The sequence below is a fragment of the Chelonia mydas genome, chromosome 20 (assembly GCF_015237465.2).
Source record: "Chelonia mydas isolate rCheMyd1 chromosome 20, rCheMyd1.pri.v2, whole genome shotgun sequence".
Classification (NCBI taxonomy): domain Eukaryota; kingdom Metazoa; phylum Chordata; order Testudines; family Cheloniidae; genus Chelonia; species Chelonia mydas.
In genome coordinates this window covers 11,545,999-11,566,928 of record NC_051260.2, presented here as the reverse complement: position 1 = coordinate 11,566,928, position 20,930 = coordinate 11,545,999, and the positions used below count along the sequence as shown (strand labels likewise).

Below are 20,930 nucleotides of genomic sequence, written 5' to 3'. Positions count from 1 at the left end.
ATAGTAGCTCCATCTAGGTTGCATTTTCCTAGTTTGTTTATGAGAAGGTCATGTGAGGCAGTACCAAAAGCTTTATTAAAGTCAAGATATACCACATCTACCACCTCCCCCCATCCACAAGGCTTGTTACCCTGTCAAAGAAAGCTATCAGGTTGGTTTGTTCTTGACAAATCCATGCTGGCTGTTACTTATCATCTTATTATCTTCTAGATGTTTGCAAATTGATTGCTTAATTATTTGCTCCATTATCTTTCCGAGTACAGAAGTTAAGCTGACTGGTCTGTAATTCCCTGGGTTGTCCTTATTTCCCTTTTTATAGATTGGCACTATATTTGCCCTTTTCCAGTCTTCTGGAATCTCTCCCATCTTCCATTGATTTTTCAAAAATAATCGCTAAATGACTCAGATATCTCCTCAGCTCCTTGAGTATTCTAGGATGCATTTCATCAGGTCCTGGTGACTTGAAAACATTTAACTTGTCTAAGTAATTTTTAACTTGTTCTTTCCCTATTTTAACCTCTGATCCTACCCGATTTTCACTGGCATTCACTATGTTAGATGTCCAATCGCCACTAACTTTCTTGGTGAAAACTGAAACAAAGAAGTCATTAAGCACCTCTGCCACTTCCACATGTTCAGTTATTGTTTTTCCCCCCCACACTGAGTAACTGTCCTTGGTCTTCCTCTTGCTTCTAATGTATTTGTAGAATGTTTTCTTGTTACCCTTTATGTCTCTAGCTGGTTTGATCTCGTTTTGTGCCTTGGCCTTTGTAATTTTGTCCCTACACAGAAGTGTAGCTACGGTGGCTCGAGTGGCAGGAGGGGCTAGCTACCCCAAGTCTGAGACCCAAGTGCATCCAGATTGTAGTTGCTTGACTAGCCTGTATCACCTCCTGTGCTGTGGCTGCTACGCTGCTATTTTAATGTATGTCTATCAGAGCTGGGAATTACACCTTTCAACTCCAGTGCAGACATATACCTCCTGGGGTCGGCGCTGACCCATTAAGCGGACACCAAACCAGCCGTGACCTCATTCCCGGTCAGTGCCAGTCCTCCCGAAACTGCCCCAGAACTGTGCACACTGCCTGCTTCTACGGCATAAGGAGAGCTCACTGAAAAGATCACAGATTGGGAGCTCACTGGGGGTTCCTCCCAGCAGGAAGCTGGTGGATGAAAGTACACAGAAGGCATTCTGTGGAGTGATGGCTCTGGCAGGCAGCCCAGCTGGCTAGAAGAGCCAAAACCGATTTCCAAAGCTCCCGCGTGGCCAAGCATTCATCACACTGTTCTCAGCCACACCTGATCATTTGCATGTTTCCACAGTGCCAGAAGTTCCCATGCTCTGGGAGGGTGTGATATCACTTCCACCTATCCCACCATGCTCAGCTCCTGAGCCTGCAAGCAGATGTCTTCACTGCAGAGACAGCCCAGACGATCGGCACTCGGTTCTGACACACTGCAAAGCCACACTCCAGTGTGTCTAGTCTACCGTGTCTTCACTGGCTCTGCATTTACTGGCGTGTGGCACAAGGACTTCTGGGGACATAGCCCGTGGTTCTTAATGCTGCAGTGAGCTGAGTCACTCTAGGTGGGAGAACTTGTTTGTCCTTTGGGCACCTGGGGGGCTTGGGGGAAAGCACTAAAGGACGATCAGCACTCCAGTAGTTTAGCCTGTGCCCCCACTGCAAAGTGGGTGGGTGAACAGCCTGAGTGACAGCAGCACGTGGGCTCTGGCCCACAGCCCCAGCCAGGTCAGCCAGCCTGAGGGCTGAGCACTACCACATGCAGGCCAGAGAGTTTGTGTGGACGGGAGCTGAGTTAGGAGTTGCTCATGGGTGACCAGGGTGATGGCTATGGTGGGCTCCCAGACATCAGGCACAATGGCTACTAATGAGCTCTCTGCGGCTCCCAGACAATGGGCTCTCTGCAGCCTGTGTTGTGGGGACCTGGGGTGGACCAGCAGGGGACCCTAAGAAGGGTCATGGTGGGGCTGCAGTTTGGAGCTGTTCCTAGAGTACAGGCAGGTGTGATGCACTGAATGGAAAACTCAGGAAGTTCACTGTTTTGAGAGCTCTGTGCTGGAATGGGCACTAGATGGGGCACTGGCTTCATGTATGAAGGTACTCACAGAGCATCAAGTCCAGGGGCGCCACCTCCCCACTGGTACTGGCTGTTTCAGTCCCAGGTCCTTCCCGCTGCCCTCAGCAGGCAGAAGGGCTGGGATGGGAGAGCGCTGGAAGGAAGCTTGCACAAGCTCTGCCTGTGGCACCACTGCTCCTAGCCTGAGTCACAGAGTCTTGGAGGTGGATTCCTGCCCCTCCCAGTGGGCTGGTCTCCTATAGCAATGGCTCCCAAAACACTGACCAGTTCATTCTGACCCTGACCATCCCAGTGCCACGGCTCTGCACGGGGAGTGACCCTGATGTGCTCTGCTGCCACCTGAAAAGCTAAGGAGGAGCAGAGGAGGGCTGGGGCCCAACCTGCTCTTGCAGCCCCCAGCGCTGGGGTGGCAGGTAGGGCCAGGCACTCACCTAGGCTTAGCCAAGGGGATCCCTTTTGCTTTTCTGATTTGCCGATTCCTGCCCTGTCAAGTAGCAGGTTCAATCTCTGCAGCTGCCCTTGGCAGGAGGGCGGGGTGTGGGCACCAGGTGGGACCTTCGCAGCTTGCAAAGGCCCTTAGTGGAGAAGCAGAGCAACAGCACATCCTTACCAGGAGCATCCTACGCAGCGACGTGGAAGGCCTGAACCAGGAGCACAGTGCCACGCTGCAGGCAGGGCTGTGTTCAGAAGGAACCCAGACTCCCAGCACGGGCAGGGAGCACCCATGTGGGAACCACCCCCTCCCCACCTAAAGGGCAGGGGGCCTGAGCCCCCCCTTCAGACTCCCAGGCAGAGTCATGGCACCCATTGCATTGCAGACAGACAGATAGATGGACACAGAGAGGGGCTCTTACTTCGTTTGCTCTTGTCCTTATTGAGGAGTAGCCGCAGCTCCTGGTCCTGCTGCCCAGCCTCTGCCTCACGCTGTGGGGAGTCCATGTTCACCTGCAGGGGTGACAGAGAGCATCAGCATAGCAGCAAGAGAGCTCTGCCCCAGCCAGTGCCCTGTGGGGGAGGGCAGGGGACGGGAGAGAGGAATCCTGCCCCGGACAGTGTCCTGGAGGGAGGGAAGGGGAGCCCCGCCTCTGCCAGAGCCCTGCAGGGGAGGAGGGCGCCCCACCTCGGCCTGGTCCCTGTGGAGGGGTGGGGGGGAGTCCTGCTCCAGATCCCTGTGGGGAGGAGAGGGGGGAGCCCTGCCCCAGCCAGCATCCTGGGTGGACAGAAGGGGAGCCGCTCCCTTGCCCTGAGAGGAGGGGAAGGCAGGAGCTCCATCCCAGGCAAGGCCCTGGGGGAAGGCAAGGGGAGAGCAGATCTCCCCCCAAAGGTCCATCAGGGGGCTCCCCAGAGGGCCTTAGGCCCGGCACACCCAGAGCAGGTTGGGTGCAGGCATCAGAGTGGCTCATTCTCCATGAGCCTGTCCATTTAGCAGGGCACCAGCACCAGGGGAGAGGTGACTCTGGGAGGTGCAGCTGCAAAGCCCAAGCCCCTCAGCCCTGAGTCCGGAGACATGACGGAGTGATGGGGCTGCAGGGAGAGTGTTGCCCTGTAGGCTCTATCAATAGTGACTCTCGGGAGTCACTTGATATAGGCCCTCTGATGGGTGGCGCCCCAGCAGTCTGGTACCTGACCCCTGAAACAGGGAGGGCGAGAGACAAAGGGGCCCATCCTGGTGCTTCAAGGTACCACGACAATGGAGCCAATGGGTCCTTCCCCTGCAGGGGAGCTCCTGCCAGTCCTAAGGCTGCTCTCGGACCGGGGTGATGTGAAAGCCAGGACTGGTCGCCAGTGCGCAGTGGAGCTGTCATTCAGGGAGGAGAGAAAGGCCGGGTCCCAGGGACTGGGCAGTGAAAGCAGATTTGCCACTGAGCCCCTGTGGGGGCTGCAGTTACCCAGATGAGACTGTTGGGGTCCAGGTTAGGCCCTGCTCCCCAAGTGTGGGATTTATGGGCTGTGCTGGGCTCCAGACCAAGACAGGGGGAAGCGGTATCCCCTGCTGAGCACCCCTTGGGCTTTCTGTCAGCATAGGTAGCCCTGGAACAATCCTGAGAGCTGCAGGATTGGCGACTGTCCTGCTGGCCTGGAAAGGAGACCTCTGAGAAGAGGGCCACTGGCTTTGACTTCTTCCTGGAATCAGATGGAGGGATCAGTTCTGGGGCTCCAGGGATGGACTGACCCTGCCTACAACACCACATTTACTGTAGGGTCTGGAAGGTTCTGACCTTCATGGTCAAGGACACGGGCAGGGAGCAGAGCAGAGACCTGGAAATGCAAACTTTGCTGTCAACGTTCTGCCATGGCCTGGGGAATTGATCTGGCTTGTCAACTTGACTCTGCCCTGGACAGAACTCTTGGCTCTGCACCATCTGATCCAGACCCCAGCCCTCCCTTGTTCTCAAGCAGCTGGTGCTGCCACTTCCAGAAACAGGGGAGGGGTCACTGCTGGACCATCCCTATGTTCTCGGTGACCAGGAGAACTGTGTTCACATAGACATGGACAGTAGACTTCTCAGGCCTTGACAGGGGAAAGCACTGCTAACTGTGGCCTCCTGTGATCCCTGTGAAAAGCCAGACCAGAAGGTGACTTCCTGCTTTTCACTGCCACTGGCCACGCTGCACGGACCCAGCACTGAGCCATATGAACACATGGCATTGGGGCCACTGTATTTGGGCCCAGACAAAAAGCCCATGACAGGGATGCCTCTACGCCTGCCAGGATAATGGACAGGTTAAGGGGGTAAGAAGGGAGAGGGTCATACAGGATGGAGGGTGTTCGAGAGCAGAGGCTGCCTCCGGCATCTCCACCCAAAGTGGCAGCCAGGGCTGGGTAGCGTGGCTCAGACCCAGAGACTGGCAGGAGTAGCCCAGCATTTGTCCTGTAACTTTCTCCATTTCATTTGGGATCTTGGAGGTTTGTGGGATGATTCGCTCCAGTCTCAGAGACAAGAGAAATAAATGATGACGTCTGATGAAAGGCCGGGGGAGCCAGGGATCTGCCCAGACCACTATCTGGAGCACCATCCCATTGGTACTGCCTGGGATGCCAGACATAACCGCTGCTCCTTGAGCTCCCTCGAGTTCTGATCACCGACAACAGCTTGGTCCTTCTGGGGCCTGGGGGCCTCCTGCTCCCCAGCACAGCTGTGCTCAGAGCCAGGGGGTGGCTACCAGCTTCACTCCCCCTGTGCTGACTGACTGAAGCAGGCTCCCAGTGTGTCTGCAGCAGGCAAGTGCCTCAAGGGCTACTGGTGCAATGTGTCCCCAAAGCCTGGAGCTTGGCCCTGTGGCCCCCCAGAGGCCCGGAAGGCTGTTCCTACCCGCATGTGCTGGTGGGTGAACTGCTCCACCTGCTGCTGGTGCAGGCTGGCCAAGAAGAGCTGGTGCTGCAGCTGCTGGGTCTGCTTGAGAGCCAGCAGGGCGGTGTCGGAGCCGGGCTTGACAAAGCGCTGTCCGATCCGCAGGTCCATGGGGACAGCCTGAGGCACTCGCAGGGAGACGCACAGGTTCACAGCAGCTGGCAAGAAAGAAGCAGGGAGAATTCAGTCATTGTCTGATCTGGCACCCCAATGTGTCCCTACAGGCTGCTGGAGAGAGGAAAGCCCCAGCACAGGCCCCAAAGGGCTGCCCACGCCACCACACTGGGGACCCTTGTCCTGGCCCCAGGGGACAAGGAGGGCACCCCCCACCAGGGCAGTGACATAGAGCCCCTTCGATACAGGGAGGGAACTTCAGCACCTGTTTCTTTCCTTGGACAATGAGAAGGGTTGAAGTGGAACATAAAAAACTGCTCACCCCGTGCAGTTTTGTGCCTGTGAGGGCCACAGCCCGAAGGTTCTGACCTGGATGCAGATCATTTAGGCATCCCCAGTGCATAATACTCAAAACAGAAAACCCTACACGAGAGCAGAAGCATCTTCTGCTGTCAGCACTTCTGGAGCCCTAGCAGCTGGCCTCTGGTGAACTCCAATCCAGCGTGCTCAGCTCACTGCTAGCTAGGGTTGGCTCTCTGCCTACTGGCCTGACAGAGTATGTCTACACTGTAATTAAAAATCCACGGCTGGCCCTTGCCAGCTGACTTGGGCTTGCAGTACAGGTGTTCACACTTGGGCTGGAGCCTGGGCTCTAGGACCTTGTGAGTTGGGAGGGTCCCAGAGCTCAGGCTGCGGTCCAAGCCCAAGTGTTTACACCACAATTAAACAGCCGCTTAGCCCAAGCCCCTTAGCCCGAGTTAGCTAGCACAGGCCAGCCACAGACGTTTAACTGCGGTGTAGACATACACGCAGAGTTCCCTGGGAACGTAGAATTCCTCTGGGCTCTTTTCTTATCCTCGCTGTCCCAAAGGTCCTGCTCCTGGAACTAAGTGATAATGCATACGCCACACGCACCCATCCAGCCGGGCTGTCTCCTGCAGGGCTGAGAGAAGTCAAAAGTGCTAAAGCCTTTGAAGGGCGTCTCTGCCAGAGCACATCACAGCTACTGAGCTAAGGTACAATTTTAAACAGATTTTGTTCTATCAGCTTTGGAATCAACTTAAGTTAAACTGAAATGAAACTGGTTTAAACCAAACTAAGACCCAATTTAAGTGACGCCAGTGCAGCTCCTGTGTGTAGACAAGGGGTCAGGCACTAAATCCAGCAGGTCTGACTGAGCCATGTGACAGGCACTGCTGGGCAAGCCGGCGCCATTGCGAATCACTCTCCTGCACCTATAACCCCACTTAATAATGGAAACCTACTAAAAAAACATCATTAGAGCCCCTTCCTTATCCAAGACTGAACCACCCACTTGCCCACCACGCACACACATCTGTTCCCATAACAGCACAAACTCTTCTGCAATCTAAATCCAGGGCCCAGACTGGAGATGTTCAAGCAATCCTGTGCGTACCTGGAGAACACTCCCCTGAGATGTGTGTTGAAGGATAAATTTCTTAAGTGCATGCAGTGTTGTCAGCTTTCATGCTTTTACTGCAGTTCTCATGACATTTGGTGCTCTTCTTAAAGCCCCAAGCTCCTGGAGTCAGGTGATCACATGAGACAGAATTGCAACTTTCATTTTTTAAAACAGGGTAAGTTTCCAGCTCTTGTGATTGTAGAGAAAAGCTTGAGAAAGTGAGTCCTAAAGACTCAGAAACTAGAAGGCAAATAAGCAGAACCCCAAAGTCATTAAAATCTCATGATTTTTAAGCCAATTTCATGATGGGGGGATGGGACAGGGGACTCATGACTTGTTAAATGCTTGGGGTTGGCAGCATTGTCCAAGCAAGTGCAGAAGCATGTGTCACCAGCAACACCCGCAGAAGTGTTCTGCGGTATCCCCTGAGTCACAGCCGCTCTCCCAGTGGGCCCAAGGGATACTTGCTGGTGGCATGCAGATTGCTGGGTGAGGTATCCCAGGATGCTGGCTCCTCCTTCTTCACTCCAGCTCTGAAGTTGCAGTAAATCAAGGTAACAATGCATTCAGGGCTTTCCTAAGTTTGCAACTGCTGCCGTTCTGTGAAGGCACCCTGTGCCCCATTGTGCTGGGCACTGCACAGTCACAGCATGAGGGCCAGTCCCTGCCCTGAAGACCTCCTCGTCTGAACAATCAAGGAGGGTTACCAGCTGCATTTTGAGGTGGGAAGCTTAGGTCCAGAGGTCAGGAGAAAGTGAGGACTCTCTCAGACTCCTTTGAAAACCTCCATCCACAGAGTCTGTGTCCGAGCCACTAATCACATCTTCACCCTCCAGAGATTAAGGACAAGCTTGAAAACCCCCAGCAACCAGGGCTTTGCTTACTTTGCAGCCGGTGATGAAATCTGGCAACTGGGACTAAACTGCTACAGTATAAGGCAGAAATGTTGAGGAATACAACCAAAGGAAACCCATGGAGCAATGACACAAGTGTCAGATTAAAAAAAAAAAACCACAGCCAACCTTTTAGACCTTGTAGCTGGAAGGTGGAACACGACAGATATAGCCTGTGCCCTGCCCTTTCCAACCTCTCACAGGGGGAAGTGGCAGTGACCCTGACTCTAAGGGGTGTCTCTTGCTGAACCCCATTAAGAGTCCCAGGTTCAAAGTGCTCTAAAATCCACATGCCTGTGCAGACTGAAAAATGTTATGCCTCACTGGGCCCCAGGTTAGAATTACGGGTTCAAATTGGGGGGTTCCCAAGAAACAGCCCCCTGCCTCAAAAAATGAACTGCCTTTAAATTTTTCAGATTCTATCACCTTTTTGGTGCAGAATGAAAGGTACAAATATGACTCTGACCCTCCTAAAATGTACAGCCCTGAGCTCAGCGATTCAATGGCACTAAGGACTAGGGTAGAAATATTTTAACACAAAACAAACACTTTACCATCTTGGCGAACAGTTCACACCTCTGAGTTATTTCCTCAGAAACACACCTTGCGCTGGGCTCTCACATGGTGGCTTAGGGGAGCAGCTTTTGCCCCTCCATCACAAACCTCTGAGTTTGCAGCCTCTCTGCAGGAGGTTTGCATGCTGTACACATTAACTCTCTCAATCTGCTCTGTGCTTGGGGCCACACTGGAGCTCCTTTCAGAAGTGTGAGCGATGTGTGCAATTCTATGTGATGGGGCTGAGTGATGGCAGAGGCCTGCGTTATGGACATATGTCCTGCTGGACAAGTGATGGCAGGGGTTGGAGGGAGGGGTACACTCCTCATTGTGTGATAGGGACAGGTGACGGCTGAGGGAGGGGTCTGAATTTGTCTAGCTTCAACTTCCAGCCATTGGATCATGTTAGACCTTTCTCGACTAGACTGCAGAGCCCAGTATTAAATATTTGTCTCCGATCTAGGTATTTAGACTGTAAACAAGTCATCCTTGAAGCCTTTCAAGTAATTTGTACACCCAGCATAGCAAAGAGATAGTGCAGTAACTCGCATGTTAGTGGTCTTTTTCAGGTTTTGGCATGGCTATTACTTTTTCTCTGTGCCAGATGTTAGGTATTTGATTCTCTTGGATGACTCTAGATAGAAAGGTGGCTAGCTGTTATTTACTAGGTTTTCCCAGTTTTTTCAAGAATTCAGGGGGGCCGTTATCAAGCTCACAGGCTTTACTTATTTTCAATGTTTTGATCACTCTTTCTACCTCATCTGCAGCGAAAGACAGGAAGCCTTCAGTTTCGGGTATGCACTGTTAGTACGATCGTCATCTCTTCTTCACCTCTCCTTCAAACTAGGGTGGCAACTGATGCATACTCAGAATACAGGACATCCCTGCCCCCGCTGGTGTGACCCCCCCGCCACATGCAGAAATGATGGCTAACAAAACCTGTACCAAACATTGCCACATTTAAAATGTCCAGCTCATTGCTGAGTAGTATAGTAAAAGACTAATTCTAATTTCTGGCAAGTTAAATAATGCAGCAACCTACATTCAATTCCATGTAAGATTACACAAAATGGAATAAAAATTACAATGCAATGCAGAACTTTCTCAATAAAATACGTTTATTTGTGTGTAGCGAACAAAGTGACAATATAGACAGAGTTAGACTTGATAGCAAGAAGCAGAGTTTTTGATGTGCCTAATTCATAGAGTACCATAACCGTTCATCTGTGTCTGCACTTTTGCCCACCCTGGGCCTCTTTCAGAAGTTCTTTCTTCTTGAGGAACTCAGCGTACATATTTTCGCATTCCCCTGTTAAACTGATGCATATCTGGAGCTCTGCTTTCATGCTCTCTACATCCAGCTGATTCCCTTTATTTCTCCCAGCTGTGGTCATCAGAGAGAAAACCCTCTCCATGTGACAGGTTTCAGAGTAGCAGCCATGTTAGTCTGTATTCGCAAAAAGAAAAGGAGTACTTGTGGCACCTTAGAGACTAACCAATTTATTTGAGCATAAGCTTTCGTGAGCTACAGCTCACTTCATCGAATGCATCCGATGAAGTGAGCTGTAGCTCACAAAAGCTTATGCTCAAATAAGTTGGTTAGTCTCTAAGGTGCCACAAGTACTCCTTTCCTCTCCATGTGAGCATTGCTGCACAGTATTGAAAAGATGTAGGAGCTGATCTTCTTAAAGTTCTTGAAGTTGCCCTGTGCTTTGGTGAAAATGTTCTGTTGCCTCTCCTTGCTAGTTAGACAATCCTTTAACACAGAAGAGTTTACCGCTTTTAGAATTTCTTCATAGAGCTCATCCATGTCCATTCCTTTCATGCTGCAAGCCTGAACAGCTTCCAAAAATTCTTCAAAGCTGATGCGTTTTTCAAGAGCTAAATTGTACACTTTGCTGTGAAGGCTGTCTTCAGAGAAGTCATACCTGTCATGCAGATACTTCTTTGCTCTTTCATTAAAAGGCATGAAGTCCTTTTTACACCTTCCAGCAATATTTTCAGTAATCTCCTCAAGCTTAGAATTCAGTGTGTAGCCAAAGAACTTGTCCCTAATCCTTCTCTCCAGTTTCATATTCAATCCATTCAAGAGCTCAGTAACTGAAAGAATACTAAAGCACGTGGCTTCTAAAGCCTCATTACAGTCCTTGAATAGCTTCAGAGCACAGCTCCGAAAGAGAAAATATCTTTCAACTACCTCATTGGCAATGACCTTGTCCCCAAAGCATTCCCAACTTATTTTGGGACACTCTTACTCTCCTAAACTCTGGAAATAGTGAGTTCGTGGTTTCCAGCACTTCAGTAATCTATTGATTGCTGGCAAAAAAGACAGTCACCTGCTAACAGCGTGTCTGAACCGATCGCACTCTTCCACCCCAACAAAGTCACAAATCTCCTTTAATTGTTCTGTTCTAGTGGCAGAAATGTGGAAGTGGGAATAAACCTTTAGAATTAAAAGTTCTACGTCAATATCAAGTTTAACTGCTACATACTTTATTATGTTATGAAGAATGTGTGCTAAGCAGTGGGCTGCTAGAATGTCCTCTTGGACATTTTTCAGCTTCTGGTAAATGCTGTTATACATCCCATAATTTACACTGGCATTATCAGCTGCATATGCTGACAGCTTCTCCAAACTGAGGTCAAAAGTCTTGAGTTTTCCGAATATTTCTGTGGCAGTGGCTAGAAGAGTTTCCTGACTATCATTGTAAAAAGCCACAAGAAAGTATGTAATCCTTTTTTTTCAAAACTGAAATACCTTAAGACTAATAGAAAACACTTTGTTGCTCCCTTATTTGAAGCATCAGTGGCCAAAAAGAAATATAGATCATTAGCCTTAATATATCATAAATGCTTCTGAACTGAATATGGGGCTAAAACGTTCTCACTCAGTGCCTTAGCCATGGTATTTCCTCAAGTCAAGTTTTGAGCCACAGACAAGTCACGGTAAACAGTTTTATCAACTTTTATGCTACAGTCGATGCTTCAGGAAGAATGGTGATGCATAATAGCATGGAACAATTTGCAAAGTTTAGCAGCAGTCGCATTATCGTCACAAGGCAACACACTAGCTTTGAAGAAATTCTCTATATTAGTTGAAGGAGCTGTACTCTGCGAGTTCTGTTTCTGCTTTTCAGAAGAAATGCATTGATTCAAATCTTCTTTTCCATGATTGCTGACATCTATATCCCACCGACTCAGGCTGCAGAATGCATGGCGCTCTCCTTTCCTTCTTTTAGCAATGAACTCAGATTCTTTTGGCCATTTGGGATTAAATTACATTGTTTACAGTCACCGTGCTGAAACACAACAAACTCCAAGACAATGTTGCCTTTATTGACCACAGCAGAGGATTGATCATGAATCGTGAATCATGTTTGAGGGAACAAGCTAAAAGGGAACAAGCTACTTGTACAAGCAGCAGTGTATTCATCCTGATCATGGAGATTATTAATTTTCCACCAGGGATCAAGATTTTAAAAAGACTCAGAGATTTCCCAGGGTTCAGAAAGACTGACAGGTGTTCCCATACTGTGCTGGGGAGGTGGGGACAGCATAAGAACCTAAACAGGGCAATACCAAGAGCCCCAGCAGGGCACAGTGAAGAAGTTTCTTTTTGATGCTTGTATGCAAAATACTAGCTTCACTCTAACACCAGATCTGAATCGGACCCTCTGCTCTGAGTGAAATAGCAGATGTTAGCAAATCTAGAATCCCTGAGTCCTTTGGATGTGTTACTTTTACTACTCTTTTCTGCAATGAAGAAGCTACATGGGGGGCACACTAAGATGATCAAAACATGAGCCACACATTCCAGCTGGTTTGAATAGCCTCAGTAATATGCATTTAAGGTACATGCAATTAACTAATATGCATTTAAGGGCAAGTCATGCCTGACTAGGCCAAGTCATGCCTGACTAACCTAATTGCCTTCTATGACGAGTTAACTGGCTCTGTGGATGAGGGGAAAGCAGTGGACGTATTATTCCTTGACTTTAGCAAAGCTTTTGATACAGTCTCCCACAGTATTCTTGCCAGCAAGATAAAGAAGTATGGGCTGGAAGAATGGACTATAAGGTGGACAGAAAACTGGCTAGATCGTCGGGTTCAACGGGTAGTGGTCAATGGCTCCGTGTCTAGTTGGCAGCTGGTATCAAGTGGAGTGCCCCAGGGGTCAGTCCTGGGGCCGGTTTTGTTCAAAATCTTCATTAACGATTTGGAGGATGGCGTGGATTGCACCCTCAGCAAGTTTGCAGATGACACTAAACTGGGAGGAGAGGTAGATACGCTGGAGGGTAGGGGTAGGATACAGAGGGACCTAGACAAATTAGAGGATTGGGCCAAAAGAAATCTGATGAGGTTCAACAAGGACAACAAGAGTCCTTCACTTAGGACGGAAGAATCCCATGCACCGCTACAGACTAGGGACCGAGTGGCTAGGCAGCAGTTCTGCAGAAAAGGACCTAGGGGTTACAGTGGATGAGAAGCTGCATATGAGTCAACAGTGTGCCCTTGTTGCCAAGAAAGCTAACGGCATTTTGGGCTGTATAAGTAGGGGCACTGCCAGCAGATCGAGGGACGTGATCATTCCCCTCTACTCGGCATTGGAATACTGTGTCCAGTTTTGGGCGCCACACTCATAGAATCATAGAATATCAGGGTTGGAAGGGACCTCAGGAGATCATCTAGTCCAACTCCCTGCTCAAAGCAGGACCGATCCCCAATTAAATCATCCCAGCCAGGGCTTTGTCAAGCCTGACCTTAAAAACTTCTAAGGAAGGAGACTCCACCACCTCCCTAGGTAACGCATTCCAGTGTTTCACCACCCTCCTAGTGAAAAAGTTTTTCCTAATATCCAACCTAAATCTCCTCCACTGCAACTTGAGACCATTACTCCTTGTTCTGTCATCTGCTACCACTGAGAACAGTCTAGAGCCATCCCCTTTGGAACCCCCTTTCAGGTAGTTGAAAGCAGCTATCAAATCCCCCCTCATTCTTCTCTTCCGTAGACTAAACATCCCCAGTTCCCTCTGCCTCTCCTCATAAGTCATGTGTTCCAGTCCCCTAAACATTTTTGTTGCCCTCCGCTGGACTCTTTCCAATTTTTCCACATCCTTCTCGTAGTGTGAGGCCCCAAACTGGACACAGTACTCCAGATGAGGCCTCACCAGTGTCGAATAGAGGGGAACGATCACGTCCCTCAATCTGCTGGCAATGCCCCTACTTATACATCCCAAAATGCCATTGGCCTTCTTGGTGAGAAGGGCACACTGTTGACTCATATCCAGCTTCTTGTCCACTGTAACCCCTAGGTCCTTGTCTGCAGAACTGCTGCCGAGCCATTCGGTCCCTAGTCTGTAGCGGTGCATTGGATTCTTCCCTCCTAAGTGCAGGACTCTCCACTTGTCCTTGTTGAACCTCATCAGATTTCTTTTGGCCCAATCCTGCAATTTGTCTAGGTCCCTCTGTATCCTATCCCTACCCTCCAGCGTATCTACCTCTCCTCCCAGTTTAGTGTCATTTGCAAACTTGCTGAGGGTGTAATCCACACCATCCTCCAGATCACTACAAGAAGGATGTGGAAAAATTGGAAAGAGTCCAGTGGAGGACAACAAAAATTATTAGGGAGCTGGAGCACGTGACTTATGAGGAGAGGCTGAGGGAACTGGGCTTATTTAGTCTGCAGAAGAGAAGAATGAGGGGAGATTTGACAGCTGCTTTCAACTCCCTGAAAGGGGGTTCCAAAGAGGATGGAGCTAGACTGTTCTTAGTGGTACCAGATGACAGAACAAGGAGTAACGGTCTCAAGTTGCAGTGGGGGAGGTTTAGGTTGGTTATTAGGAAACACTATTTCACTAGGAGGGTGGTGAAACACTGGAATGCGTTACCTAGGGAGATGGTGGAATCTCCATCCTTAGAGGTTTTTAAGGCCTGGCTTGACAAAGCCCTGGCTGGGATGATGTAGTTGGGGATTGGTCCTGCTTTGAGCAGGGGGTTGGACTCGATGACCTCCTGAGGTCCCTGCCAACCCCAATATTCTATATTCTACATGGGTTATTCTGAAATACAGCCACGTTCCATAAGGTGCTGCTTCTACCATTGCTCTGCCTAGCTGCGGAAGTAGCGGTGCCACACAAGTGCTGACATGAGGTGCAGCAGTTGGCTAGAAAGGGATTCTCCCACTATTTTCAGACCAGCCCCCAGTGCACCATTACAGAGAGACTGTTTCATTGTTAGGTGCTTATCCAGACCAGAATTCAGCTGTAAGCCTTATGTTTCTCCTCTGGATTTTTTTTAGAGAATGCACTCTGGCTTGGAGTCTGGGTATAAGAGTCTTTAAGTACACTGTCTGTCACTGTTTTGCTCACAAAGTTTATTGGTGGACCACCAGGGACAGACATGTGTTCCTGCTAGAGCCTGAGTTTACTTCCAGAATCAGGCCCTTGTCTTAGGAAAGCTTCAGTTCTAACAGCCTATTAGCCACCCCTCAGCCACCAGAACCCTGGCCTTGATCCACAAAGTTACCTTTCTAATTCTGATTTGTCTCCATCCACTCAACCTTGTATTTCAGCCTTGCCCTCTCGCTCTCTTTGACATCCCCTCTTGGTTGTCTTCCCTTCATCTTAAATTTAATATGATAAAAAAAGGAACTCCTTTCCTCTCCAGACTGTCCTGCATTTTCCTTCACTATTGAAACACCATCATCTTCCTGTTAGTCACTCAGACCATCAACTTGTGAGGTGTCTTTGATTCTTCCCTCTCCCAGGCCCCCATGTCAGGCTGTGTTTTCCTCTCTGGTGTTTCTAAAATCTGACCTTTTGCATTCTGTGTACCCTGCAAAAGCTCCTGACCCTCCTCATCAGCTCATAGTTTGAGTATTGTCAGCTCACAGGCTACCGGGCAAGCCAGCCTGGGCCCCCTGCAGCAGTCTAACCAGCCATTAGCCCTGTCAAAGTATTGCCTGGCTGCTTGGGTTGCAGTCTCAAGCAGCCAGTGAGAGGGAAGGGCAGCTGCTGCGGCTGGCCCAGCTGTGGAGCATGGGCCCACCCCTACCTGCAGAACGCTGCATGATGGTGCTGCCCTGCCCTCGCCTGCATGGGCCCACCTGTGCCATGCCTGCCCCCTCCGTGCCAGCCCTGCCCCCACTGGCGTAACTTTGCATGCAGTGAGGTCACACCATGGGGTTGGGGGCGGCGCACTCTGAAAAATGGCGTTCACCAACTCCACAGTCTCCTCCTCAATTTTCACCAGACAAAGCCATGTCCAGTTCTAAATTGCTCCTGGACATAGACAGAGCTATACAAAATCAGGACTGTCTGGCTGGAACCGAGAGGAATGGCCTCCCTAATTCGAACTTTTTTCCTTATCCTTAGAGCATGTGTCAGGTGGGTAGCACTGTTTGGAGAGACTGGGTATGGTACTGTGCTGGAGGCTTTTGAGCCGCACCAAGTCTTCTGATTAGTGCCCAAGCTTTGCGGCTGGATCGTGGCATGTTTAGCTCAGTGACAGCCTCATCCCATTTTGCTCATCTAGAAGCATTTAAGCTTTTAACACGTGTGTCAATGGCTGGATTGCCATGCTCTTCATATTGCTCGAGTTCTGCACACTCCACATCTAGGCAAGGAATGTAGAGTCTCATTGCAACCTCTTGGAACAGACTCGGTGGCTGCTTTGTAAATGGCTTTTGTGGACAGCATGTCAGCTTCTTCAATAGGGACGTCATGTGGGATACAAGTTATGTACTGGTCGGTGAATTGTGTAAAGCTGGGTCAGTTTGTGTTCCAATAGTTCCAGTGAGGGTAGTTCGTGGTACTCACAATAAGTATGACAGGTTTCAGAGTAGCAGCCATGTTAGTCTGTATTCGCAAAAAGAAAAGGAGTACTTGTGGCACCTTAGAGACTAACCAATTTATTGGAGCATAAGCTTTGCATCCAATGAAGTGAGCTGTAGCTTACAAAAGCTTATGCTCCAATAAATTGGTTAGTCTCTAAGGTGCCACAAGTACTCCTTTTCTTTTTACAATAAGTATGGTTACTCCAACATTGATATGGATTGGATGATATTGACTATCTGGGAAGGTTTTCAATACACTGCTTACAGCTTGAAGCCTGTGCTGATGGTCCAGATGAGGTCGCCTGGCAGAATGAAAAGTACCCCATCATTTTCGACCCTGGAAGATGTGAAGGTCCTGGAGCAAGACCCAGTTCAAAACATCAACTCCACTTTGATCTGACTCTCTGCATCTCGAGTAGGGGCTACCTCCAAAAAATCTCCAAAACTGATGGCAGAGTGTGGGAGCTTAGAAAGAATATTTGGGGTAGGCAGGGGTGAAAGTAAGGCGGTACGGGCCGGTACAGCATACCAGTAAAAGGTAGCCGCCAGTACCGGCCCGTACCTCTGCACTTTAATGTCGCTGCCCCTTTTGTCCACCCCCCGGCCACGGCGGGGGCAAAAAAAGTAGCTGCCCTGGGGCCGCAATTTAAAAGGGCCCAGGGCTCTGGCTGCTGCTCTTGCGGCAGCACCAGCCAGAGCTCCAGGCCCTTTAAATCGCCGCTGGAGCCCCGGGCGGTGCGGGCCAGGGAGCTCAGATGGGCTGGCTGGGGGATGCTGATCCCCAGTCCTGCCCCAGGCCCCACTCCTTCTGGGGGGGGGGGGGGGGGCGGGGCAGAGCAGCCCTATACCGGTAAGTGCTCCATTTTACTTTCACCCCTAAGGGTAGGCCTAGGGTCAGTCAGTGGCCTTGTACACCTTTACCACTCTGAAATGACAACTCTTCAGCCGAATGAGATGGGATTGGGTCCGCGTCAGCAAGATCTGGTCTAACACAGGAGTAGCACAGCCACATCTGTGTTATGTTTGGAGGCTAGGGACTAGAGAACGGAGTGTTTTAGCAGCTTAGACCTTCAGTGTTTAGCTGAATGATTTTCAGGAATGATCCAATGCCCAAGCCAGATTGCTGAGATCACTTGAAAGTCCATCTAGCTAGGATCTGAAAGTTTTGGTCTTCTGGTTGCAACTTTAATTTTTCCTGCTGAAGTAGGGTATTCTACAATAGGAGGTTGCTGCATTATGGCAGGGGGGATCTGGGGGAGGGACATACACCTCGTGATGGAGAGGGGAGATGGCAGGGGGCAGAACAGGGCATATGCCCCACTCTGTGACAGGGCTGGATGATAGCAGGGGTCAGGGTGGGAGGGACTTACACCCTGTGGTGTGATGGGAACAGGCATATGCCTTGTTCGGTGATGGGGATGGGCAATGAAACGAGGATCTGGGGGAGGGGCAGGCTTATCTGAAGGGTATTTATGAATCTTTTTTCATTAGCTTTAATCACATTAAAAACAAACTCTGAAACCAGCGGGAGCATGTGTGTGTTGGGGGAGGGGAGGAATAGGCGAGTGGTCAGATGTGAGCTGGGGCGGGGATAGGCGAGTGGCCAGATGTGAGCATCCGGACAAACAAGCTGCTATCCTTCCCTGCTTGCCCTGAGCCAGGAAAAAGGCCTTGTCCACGCAGCCAAGAGGCACTGTTTACAGGGGAGGGCGCCGCTGCTAAGTGGTTACTGGGCTAGGCCAGGCCTTAGACAGCAGGACTGTTCTCTTTGCAAAGTCTCTCCGGCCGCTGGTCGCTCTTGGTGCGTGTTAACCCTGCAGGAGCCTTTGCCAGTCATCTCCCCTCCTGGAGCTTCTGCCAGCCACAGCCGCAGGGTTCTGCTCCTGGTTCCCAGGACGACCAGGCAGTGGAGAAGCTGGCTCCAAACTCTCAACCGAGCGCAAAGCTGGGTCCCAGCCCAAGGAGTCACAGGGAGAATAGCAGAAACTGGCACATAACAGGGCTCAGGCAGCAGAGAGAGAATGGACAAATGGACCTGCTCCCCCTCCACGTATGTGTGACTCCGTGCAGCTACAATGGGCACCTCTACACAGGGCATGTAGACTTAGCACAGCAACTCCCCTTCAATGAGCCCTTCTGCACAAAGGCAGGTCTGAGATCACTAGTGCTGCATCTTGAGAGCTCCACTGTGGCTAGGGACTCGGCGGCCAAGGCTGCCTCGGCTGGCTGCAGACAGCACAGTGGGCAGAGGAGGAGATGCCCGAGACTGCAGCGTTCAAAGTAAAGGGAAATGGTCAACAGTGTGGCATAAACACCAGGGAGGCAGGGGCTGGAGGGAGCACTTGTCAGCCATGTCTGAAAGTATTTAACAAACAAGGGGTTGCCTTGCCCCACGTCCCACCCTCCACCCCATGCTGGGTTGGGGCAGGACTGCCCAGAGCTCACTGGCCAGTCAGGGGGAGAGCTAGGAAGGACACCAGGCCTCCCATACCAGAGCCAATGTCTCTGTGATCTTCTGGACCCATGCCTCTGCCTCAGTGGCTTGCCAGCGCGGGGTTCCCACATGGGCCCTTCCAGCACAGGAAGCTGTTTATTTCAGCTGTGACTCCTGCTGCAGTTTGAATTGATTTGGGGTTTAACCCTGGGTCCCCTACCAAAAGCAACAGTAAATAACTTCCCTTCCCCGACCCCCGCCGGATGCTCCCACAGGATTCAATGGACAGACCCTTGTGTGCACAAGTGACTCCCTCCCTCCCTCACCTGGGAAAGGAGCATCTCCAGAAATAGCATCAAGGCTGCTCCTGTCCTGCTGGGGTCTGCAATGCTCCAAAGAGGCTGCACCAGGCAACCTCTCATCTCCCCAAACCCAGGCCTGGCCTGCTGATGCTGAGTTAAGGTGTTCCTGCACCCTGGGTCTGCTGGCCCAAAGCCATTAGGCTTTGCCGGGCCCTCGGCACAGGCTGCCGTGTAACAGAGAGCAAGCCCAGAAGGATCTCACATCCATCTAGGCTTCACTGAGGCAGAAAACACAGAGGAAATCCATGGCCAACAGAATAAAGTCGCAGCTGCTCTGAGGGTTGGACAGGCCCCACAGAATGCACCAGCATGTCCTGGGGCCATGAAGTCCATTCAACTCACCCAGCCGCATGGGGCAAGTAAAATGTCTGCTGTTCTTATGAAAGCAGAGTGCATCCAGCTGTGAGAACACTGGGGCAGGGAGGCTGCCAGGCCAGGAACAGCACCTCCCTCTTTGTTTGCTTTCCGACAATATTCCCGCCAATGAATTTTAGTTCATAAGAACATTCATAGGGTGCGGGGGCTGGGGGGCACTTATGCCAGTCTGTGTTCACACAGCTAGTCACACTGCAAATGCTTCAGTAGCCACCACTCAATCAAGGAGCAGAACATTACCACATGACTTGGGTGACTGCTCACTGCCCGATGGATGGTGAAACTCAAAGCAAACTGCCTGTTAGCATCTTGAGGCCTGAGCTCCACTGACATCCACAGGGTATGGCTGACCAAGGAGCACATCCAGCTCTGGGTGCAGATCATCCTCAAATCTCAGAATAGGCCACATCCCCTGAATAAACTGTTCCTGGATGACTTGCCCTGCTCTAGCCATGAGCGTCCCAATGGAAAGCAGAGGCCTGGGCTGGTAGAGAATCAAATCATCCCCCTCATCTGCTCTCCAGGGGGTCTAGCAGTGAAGGAGGATGAGCTTTCGGTTATGGGACTAGACCAGACCTCAGGAGACCTGGGGCCCAGACCCATCTCTCCCCCAGACTTGCTGTATGTGCCTGGAAAAGCCACTGTCACTCAGTGCCTCAGTTTCCCTGGTCTGTACAATGGAGATAGTAAATAACAATCTATAACTTAAGTCATCAGGACAGTGAGGGATCAGAGGAGGATCAGTTTATGCCCCCAGACTACTCAGATGTGCTGCCCACACAGTTCTGCTTCAGGGAGAAGATGGATATTGTATTTCCCTAGGGAGCAGAACTAACTCCATGTAACTCCCTGCAGCCAGGGAGCAGCCACTCCAGCCCTCTGCACTCAGACCCAGCTTCAGTGTGGAGGGAAGGTTGCAACACAGCACCCACTGCCCAAGGAGTGTCAGTGCTGACTCGCTCCCTGGCCTTCCCTGGGAAAGCCCTTTGGCGGCACTGGCAAGAATGCAGACTCTGTGCTCAACGACACAAAGTGGCTTACAAACATTTTCCAGCTTGCTCACTCTCTCCAGGGCCTGACCTATCCCTCAGCCTGGCACTGCATGGAGAAAACAGCGGCAGACAGTCCGTTCTTTGCTTGCTGGAGGGGAGGAGAGGAGAGGAAAGGGCCTGGGAAGTGGTTGCAGAGAACTGGTGCCTTGATCACAGTGAGGACACTAGTGGTGCCCAGGGGGTGGGGAAAGGGACTCTTCTATCTGAGTCAGGCCCCTACAGCATTACTGACCATGAAGACAACTGACCCTGGGCAAAGCCTAGCCACAGCCAGAGAGCTCAGTATAGGCAAAAGATGGCGTGGGGAGAAAGGAGCGAGACAGGGATGCTCAATGCAAAGCAAATGTTAAAACTGTGTGAGAATCAAATCAAAAGCAGGAAAGTTCAGGTTCGTGCAGCATAGAAACGCAAGTACCGCCAGAGAGCCTGCTCCAA

General features: G+C 50.7%; 1 protein-coding gene across 15 annotated transcripts in view; it reads right to left on the bottom strand.

Moving 5' to 3' along the window:
- HDAC7 (histone deacetylase 7) overlaps positions 1-20,930 on the bottom strand; it is a 259,341-nt gene that overhangs the window by 57,514 nt on the left and 180,897 nt on the right. For all 15 annotated transcript variants that reach the window (XR_006286775.1, XM_043533230.1, XM_043533221.1 and 12 more), the window contains 2 exons: positions 5,415-5,611; positions 2,955-3,045 (listed from right to left, as the gene is read on the bottom strand). Coding sequence is in view for 14 of the 15 variants with exons in the window: in XM_043533230.1 (XP_043389165.1) it covers positions 2,955-3,045; positions 5,415-5,611 (288 nt within the window). In the remaining variant the exon portion in view is untranslated. The remainder of the gene's footprint in view (positions 1-2,954; positions 3,046-5,414; positions 5,612-20,930) is intronic.